The 8,300-nt window shown below is 52.1% G+C and overlaps 1 protein-coding gene across 1 annotated transcript in view; it reads right to left on the bottom strand.

Moving 5' to 3' along the window:
- Positions 1-844: 844 nt before the first annotated feature.
- The window catches only part of EPHA10 (EPH receptor A10), a 46,758-nt gene continuing 39,302 nt past the window's right edge, over positions 845-8,300 (bottom strand). The window contains exons 14-17 of the mRNA XM_052811480.1: positions 7,829-7,978; positions 7,425-7,618; positions 7,154-7,318; positions 845-6,616 (exon numbers count right to left, since the gene is read on the bottom strand). Coding sequence (XP_052667440.1) covers positions 6,502-6,616; positions 7,154-7,318; positions 7,425-7,618; positions 7,829-7,978 — 624 coding nt within the window. The 3' untranslated portion in view covers positions 845-6,501. The remainder of the gene's footprint in view (positions 6,617-7,153; positions 7,319-7,424; positions 7,619-7,828; positions 7,979-8,300) is intronic.

Genomic DNA, 8,300 nt, shown 5'->3' with positions numbered 1-8,300 from the left:
ATTCATAACCCTGCTTCAGAGCTCCAATTATTTCTTTATAGTGCCAATATAGCCCTGACCAGGCTCTTAGTGAAGACTGGCTGAATTAATTGATCGACAGAAGGCAAATAGACTTCACCCATTTTAAGCACCCATTCCGTTCCTTCTTCCTAGCAGCTGTCACTGTTGTCAGCATACCAAAATGAGGCTTTTGTACATGTTCTTTGGCATTAAGCAGCCTAAGAAAAAGAGAAGAAATGTGAACTAGTGAGAGTTGCATCAAATTATTTCTAAATATTATTGTTTGTGCAGTGTCTGCATTTTAGATGCTGGCCATACACTGCTTTCATTTACTCAATTAAACAATTAATTACATGCCTTGAGCACAGTAACTCTGCAGTGTTTTCCCTCTGCTCAGCAGCATCCGCACACTTCACAGCAACACGTATATTGGACTGACAATTGCACTTGTATTGACAGCTCCACACTGTGAGCACTTCCAAGGTTATCTGGTCCTCTGGGTGACAAGAGGGAGTCCTGCCTGCCCGAACGGCATCTGGCCTGACAGGCCAACTGATGGACTTTTCTATCCACAAAACACACATGCTGTATTAGTTGAGTAATGTTTTTTTTTCCCCCTAACAAAGTGTCAATAACAAGAAACCACCATCCTGAGTTCCACTGTTGCTGCCACCTCTGTAGTAGAAGCAAAGGCTCTCATTTTAGCACCATGCTCTTTAATAAAACAATGCATCATTTCACACCTTGCTGCTACTAAAACTATTCCTTACCTGACACCTGCTACCCTTGCTAAAGTAGCACTTCTCATCATGACGCCTGAAATGACCCACACAGACAAACCAGGGCAGAATTAGTGGTTGTTTTTACTTCGGTATTTAGATATCTCATTATTGCAATCTTCAAACATAGTTCAATAAATACAAAATTAACAAAAATGTCAATAGATCTTTATTACCATTTATTATTATTATTATTATTAATTATTCCAAACCAACTGTGATTCCCTGGAGATGTCTGACTATAGTTCAAACATGAAATGTACACAGTGTCCCTTATGATATTATATTACATTTGTTTCAAGCTTATAAAAATATATATTGACTTCTCAGGTATGTATTTACAGTATATAACACACAGTTAATGAATATCAAAAAGCATCTGGAGATGAACCAACTTGATTCCAGTTTTGGTTTCATGCGAGGGGGGTGTTGCAGGGTGCCGGCGACGGCAAAGCCGCGTGTCCTGCCTGCACCGAGCAGCGCTGCGTCGAGCTGCGGCTGGTGCTTCCCCAATTCTGGCTCCAGCACATCATTCCTACCCTGGTGCTGCCTCAGGCCTTCAGTCATCCCTAGGGATGGGAGGCACATCCCTTGTCCCCCCTCACTCACGCACCCCTATAGCCCCACGGGGTCTGATCCTGCAGGCGCTGTGCCTTGCTGCACGGGACGCAGCGCACAGACCGGCTGTCCGGTTAGGAGCCGTCCTTCTGATCTCACGGAAAACAAGGCGCAACACAGGAGGGAAGATTCGGGGACCGCAGCCGAGGGAGCTCAGGGGAAAGGGCCTCTCCTGCAAGAGCCTCGCCTGCGGAGCGGAGCCGCCGCGAGCAGCAGGAATTGCTCTCCAACCACCCCAGGAGAAGCTGTGCCGGGCCTTTTCTCGCCAGCGGAGAGGAACATCTAGTCGAGATGTTCCCATGAGGAATACCAAGCAAAGCCCAGAAACAGGTTTCCTGCTACTGTATCAGGGCAGCAAAGTGCCCCATCCAGCCTCCCAAACGCTGGACACCGGGTCCGTGTCGCTACCCTCCCAAAAGCACCCAGCCTTTGGCTGCTGACAGGCACAGCCGCCGCGCTGCTCTTCCAGAGGACACACGATGGGAACAGCACCCTGCTTTACAGTCGCCAGGCACCGACAGCCGACCGCGCACACTGAGGGATCAGGGCTGCTTTCCAGGTGCTTCCCCTCCATGCAAGAACAGCCGACGGTCCCGTCCGCACATGAGCTTAGACACGCACGCTCGCTCTGCTCCTCCAGTCCGTAACTGGCCTCCACTCTGCCTGAACATCTAAAATCTAATCCTCTCATAACTGTATCTATTAGCTCCAGCAAAGCCCACAGATTACAAAACATTTGTTCTTTTTTCTTCTCTGAACAAGCCAATTAACGCTACCGCTGCTGCAGAGAAGGTGAGTGTGCTCGGACAGTCCTGAGCCCTTATTAGCACTGATGTGATCAGGGCTTCCCCACAGCCAGGGGAGGAGGAAGGAGCCTTGCACTGTGTCAGAGGCTGGAGGGGCAGAGAGACTGAAATTTTTCAGGCATTTCCCTTGGTTGAGCAGCTTCAAAACAGCGTTGCTAATTAATTCAATTATAAGGCATTGAATACTTCCCCAAAGAGGTGCTGAGAGAATGCAAGTTAATTTTAAAATCATAACAACAATCTATAGCTTAATCTGCTCATTTTATTATCTTCAGTGTTGATAAGGAGCTCAATTAAAAGTGTTTGTTGTTGCAACAAGCTAGGCTAGAAAGCATACTTCCATTATGTGCTTTTTCTTTTCTTTCTTGAAGGAGAGGCCAGGAAAGCAAATACCTCTTGCTTCTGCTGAGTTAGAGCATGGTCCCTTCCACAGAGCCATGCTGTCTAAAAGAAACAGCTTTCTGAAACACCACATCCGAGTCGCTCACCAAAGTCAGAAAAGTAATTAAACACTGAATTTCTTTTGGGAATAGCTAGAGAGACGCAGACAAAGAAATTACACCTTCAATTCTGGTTGTGCTAGAGAATGTAGTATGGGAGCCTAATTCAGTGGGGGAAACACTAAAGGAATGATTGAAAGGTGGTCTCATTTTCACTTGGAGAACTCTAGCACAGAGCGAGCATCACACTATTACACAAGTAAATGACGCAGGAGGCTGCGGGGCTGCCAGCCCCCTGCAGAGCTCAGCTGCTGTGGGAGGGCAGGGACCCCCACACAGCTTCCCAAGGGACCCACGGCTCCCGACAAGCCACTGGTCACTGCAGCCCAGGAGAAACTACCATGACTCTAGATAAGCTGTGCTGAGGTTTCTCTCTCTCCAGCTAGCACAGAGCCAGCCCCTCCTCACATCTGTAACTTTGGAGACAGGGTCAGTTCTGGGGGGTTCAAGAGGAACACGTTGCTGCCTGCTGACGGCCAGGTCTGTTTCCCGGACTCCGAAGCACTCTGTCACCTCATCACCAAGCCCTGGATTTCCCCAGATCTCCTTGAAAGCAGCTGCACCAACCTGGAGCCAGCCCCTCCAGCAGTGACGCCCCAGCACAGCTCCCTGCATCCCGATGCAGAGGCTGCTGGAAATCCCGGTGGACAGGACAAGAGCAGGGAGATGGGGGAGACGATCAGGAATCAAGTTGGTTCAACTCCCTGCCTGAAGAACTATAATATACTTTCTCTATAGATAAAATGTAAACATAAAGAGCATACAAATTGCACTTGATCCTTGGGATCTGGCATTTCTACCCAATGAAGGTTTCTGTTCACCATTATTACTCTTCTTTGTGTGAAACAGCAGGATTGTGAGTGACCAACCAGACCAGACAAGGGCCAAACTTAAAGACAAATTATTTGTGTTAGAAAACTAACCAAGGGATATTGGGGAATGTTGTTTAAACTGCAGAGGTGGCAGGAATGAGAGAGCTTGTTTACCCCGGAGAGCAGCAAACTCCCCAGAGCGCGCCTGGCACTCGCCCACCGCCAGGCACGCTGCCGGGACAGCTCCGGATCCCGCAGGGCCAGCGTTCCTGCCTCAAGCTCTGCACACGCGTGTCTGTGCTGACTCGCACTCCCATTAGTGTTTGCTACCGGGAGCTCAAACCCTGCGTAGAGGAAGGTGCCCTTCTCTCCGCCAGCCTGCACCGCCGGGGCTGTGGGACCAGGGAGCCGCTGGGAGTGTGCGGTGCTCACCACAGCATCGCCTGGGAACACTGGCACAAGGCAGAAAATTGATAAACCAACATCAGCTGGCACCTTCTTGAGACCACTGGTTGGTGAAGTTCAGGCAGAGAGTTCTGATCTCTAATGCAATCAAGCTAAAATATCTGAAAAAAGTGAAATCTTGTCAGTCTTGAGCACTCCTGGACCCAGCCTGGCCACACACCTGAGCCAGAAGAGCCCAAGGGCCGGTGAAAAGGAAACCACCGCGAATGAGGCTTTACTAAGCAGAAGCTGGATCCCTACAGTAATGCATTCTGTGAAGGCCAGCGGGCCCAGGACAGCCACCAGCACCTATGGTCACGCCGCTCTGCTTGACCACACCACCAGGAGAAAAGGAAGACGCCCGGGCAGGGCAGGTGCCATGCCGGCCCCGCAAGAGGCTGCCTTAGGGCCCTTCGCTCAATCGTCATTTAGATCCTCATCCTCTCAGAGCAGGCTAATAGGAGGATCTGACTCAAACAGATTTCCAGCTGCCCTGTGAACATCTCCCACAGCATTCGTTCCCTTTGTAAATCTTTGCCTTTTATCATTAATAATTCACTTGCAATACTTACAGATGATAATAAAAGGCCTACAAAACTCTGTACAAGGCTGCAAAGACCCATTTAATTAACTAACTTCAAGGAAACTTGTATTATTAAGCAGATGCTATTTATGTCTTCCATCAGGGATCAGGCCTGCATCAGTGGGAACTGCCAGCGTGCAAGGCAGGCCGTACTGCGCTACCATCTGCAAGAAAATAAAGTGCTGATGTACCCTGGTTTGCCCAGATTGCACAGCAGGATTTCAGGGATCCCACTGATGTAATGGTCAGTTCTACCCAAGGCCCAAGGTCTGGGCTAGGGTGTGCGGTCCCTTCGGCACAGCCCGTGCAGCCACCTCAAACACCCGGACCCGGGGTGCACCCACTGCAGAGGCTGTGGGTGCTGTGGGGCACGCTGGCACTGCAGCCCTCTGGCACGGACCTCCGCACAGCCATCAACCTGCGGTGGAAAACTGACGCCCTGGCACAGCAGAGCAGGACACTCCAGGCAGACTGCTGCCCTTCCCTTCCCTGCTCCAGACCAGGCACGGGGCAGCCGGAGGAGGAGGGGAAGAGCACTGACCACAGCTGAGGTGGTCCTTCCAGGGGCACGCTGCCAGAGCGGACACGGGAAGCATCCCCTGAAAGCACAGCCATGCCCGCTGTCTCTCTGATCCCAAACCAATTCCCAGGTTTTCATCCCATTTCTGGCTGAATTGGGAGGTTCCTTTCTGCCGCTGTGGGTTGAATTAGTGCTGTTCATAAAACCTCTTCCCTTGCAAAAGCTTCCAGACCTAGAGAGGGAAGAGCACTCGTCCATCTACTGCTCTGAGGCAGAGCGGACACCTCTGAGCAGGATGCTCCAGCTCAGCTGACAGCAGGGAGTCCCCAGGCTCTGGCGTCAGCCCACAGCTGTGGGCACGCAGCGACGCTCTGCCTGCTTTGCTCCGCAGCCTAGGGACAGCAGTCAGAGCCCATCACAGCTGCCCACAAAGCCAAGATGCAGGATGCTCGGCCCACAAAACTGCGAGGCAGGAAGCAGGGAAGAGAGGCTAAAGTAGCAACAGATGCTTTAGCATCAGTCCTGCACCGGCAGCAGGTCTCTCTGCCTGTGGGCTCAATCTGCATGTGGGCAGCAGTGTACTGCCTGCTGTTGCTCTAGTCTGTAAGTTCCCGCCCCACTGCTGGGCTGCAGCAGTAAAATGAGGGACCAGGACCTGCACAAAAGGCAGTGAAGGCTGAGAGCATCAGCAGGGCAGCCCAAGGACTCCACTGCTTGACCTATTGGCTATGGCTCTCTTCAAAGGTTTTCATTTCTTCCCCTGAAATTGTCTTGCCAAGAGAGCCTTAGAAACATTCAGCACCACTTGCTCTGCGCTTTAGTGGAGAATATTTGTTTTTGTTCACCAACTGTGCTGTCAAGACTCAGTGAAGTAACTCTTAGAGCAGAAGGGACATGGCTGGGAAACAGTTTCCTTCAACATAGCAGATGGGGAAAGTCACCTTCCAGAAGTTGGGCACTGGGTGTGAGCTGTGCTCTGGTCTCTAAAAATAAAAGCAATAAAAGCTCCTTGTGGGGTTGCTAGAACATGTCAGCTTGTATAAAAATACCCATGGATTTCACTAGTAGGATGCTAGATAGGAAAATGCTGTCAGCTCTGGATTAAGACAGTGCACAAACGTCCATCCACCCTGTTAACCTAATTACCATATGAAATGGCATCATTACAGTTTGACTCATCTTACAAAACAGTGCTAGGGAGAGCCACAGCCACCTAGGCACACCGCATGTGTCCCAGGAATCCTTGGCTTCCCCGGCACAGGGGACAGGAAGCCCTGCTCTCTTGCCACATGGAATGACTTGCTTGGCAGCAGCCCAGTGATTCCTACATCCCACCTGAAACCACGAGGCTTCAGAGATTTGGTCCGGTTCGGGGCCGGCTGGCTGTCTCCTCCCCGGGAGCGCCGGGTCAGTGCTCTGCACCTCTGCGGGGGACTGCTTCACACCTGCACGCCTCGGCCATGCATTTGTATCACCTGGGCCCGGAGAGTCTGGATCCCGCTCACGATGGTCTTCTGGTGCTCCGCCAGTGTGATCCCCAGGCTGAGGACATCTCTGCAAAATGAGCCCCGCATCAGCCATGAAAAACAAGCCCTAACTGTAAAGTGCCCCGACACCAACTGCTCCAAGGCAAGGGCAGCACAGCTTTCAGACCTGCCAGAGTAAGAAAGCCCCAACCTGTCGTCCCAGCCAAAGCAATACGGACCCTGACTGGGAATCCAGGGGTAACACGAGCCTGCAGCATGCCAGGCGTGTGATGGCTCCCGACCCTGCCACCCTGTGCTGCCTGCGTAACAGGTTATCAGTGAATTGCATTAGATTTGACTCTGCTTTATGGAAGGGACAGGCAACACTACTCTTGTCAGAAACAAGAGGTTAAAGTCTCAAACTCCAGGTTTAAATCTCAGCTTCAAGAATCAGCAACTGAGATGCACAACACATGCAGGCCAACCCACGCCAGCGAGCTCTTACAGACATGTTTTGGAATATCCGTCCTCTTGTGTAGTGACGCCTGACTGTAACTGCAAAGCAGAGCTCACTCACACTGCACCCAGCAACACACGGTTATAGCCAGGAAACCAGTTCACTTACTGGGCTGTCATCCGGGCCACTGATTCCAGGTAGCAGTAGCCCGCAGCGGTGAAGTTGTCTTTGTACCTGCCCATTTCTATCGCTTCCAGCCACTCGCCTACGGAGCTGAAAGACGGGAAGGCTGAGAAGGTACGCTCAGTGAGGGGGATGGACGTGCTGTGGGACCTGCCAACAAAACGGGGCGGTGAGAAGGGAGCAGGGCACGGCACGCCTGAGGTGGGAACCAGCAGGCAAAGCAGAACAACAGGCAGCAAAGCAAGAGGGTGGTCACCTGGTGCACGTGGAGTTGGGGCACTTTGGGGGCTCTGGGCTCTGCACCAACTTGCTCAGGATGTTGTGGATGTGCGAGAATTTGGGTCTCTGGCTGCGGTCCTTCTGCCAGCAGTCGAGCATGAGCTGGTGGAGGGGTGGCTGGCAGTTCACCGGGGCAGGCAGGCGGAACCCATCCTCCACAGCCTTCATCACCTGCAGTGGCAGGAGGGCGGAGGAGGTGAGGAGACGGGGTCAGGCGCTGCGATGCAGATCACAGGCAAACCCCTGGGGCAAACCTCCCTCCTCACACCCCGCCTGGGGAGCAGCAGCAGCTCCTCCAGCTCCTCCGTGCACCGCGGAGCCACTTGCACACCATTAGCAACGGCAACGTTGTCATCTACCGCGCGGCCGCCGGGGACTCACGTCCTGGTTGGACATGTCCCAGTAGGGTCTCTCGCCATAGGACATGACTTCCCACATGACGATGCCGAAGCTCCACACGTCGCTGGCCGGACTGAAGTGGTGATACTGGATGGCTTCGGGGGCTGACCACAGCACCAGGCTCTTCCCACGCTGGACAGGCAGAAGGGGAGAAATGACGTGCTCGCACAGCGGGACGTAGCCGATGCATGCGATTCCCGGGCGGCCGTTCATCGTGCCCTGCCCGGCATCGCAGGGCAGACACTGAGCAAGCCCGCATGCCACATGCGGGTTTAGTACGAAGAGAAAACTTTTGCCTCAATTTGTTTTAAAATGGCCATGCAACTGTATGCTACATGGGAGTGTGAGTCTTGAAATATTAATGGGAGAGGAGAATGTCTCTGGGAAGAGCTGATGGCATTTTATACATTAATATTTAATGAAGACCATTTCAGAGCTGCACAAACACACAGTC

The sequence above is a fragment of the Harpia harpyja genome, chromosome 16 (genome assembly GCF_026419915.1).
Source record: "Harpia harpyja isolate bHarHar1 chromosome 16, bHarHar1 primary haplotype, whole genome shotgun sequence".
Taxonomy (NCBI): domain Eukaryota; kingdom Metazoa; phylum Chordata; class Aves; order Accipitriformes; family Accipitridae; genus Harpia; species Harpia harpyja.
The sequence above is the reverse complement of the archived record's forward strand: the minus strand, read 5'-3'. Positions and strand labels throughout refer to the sequence as shown.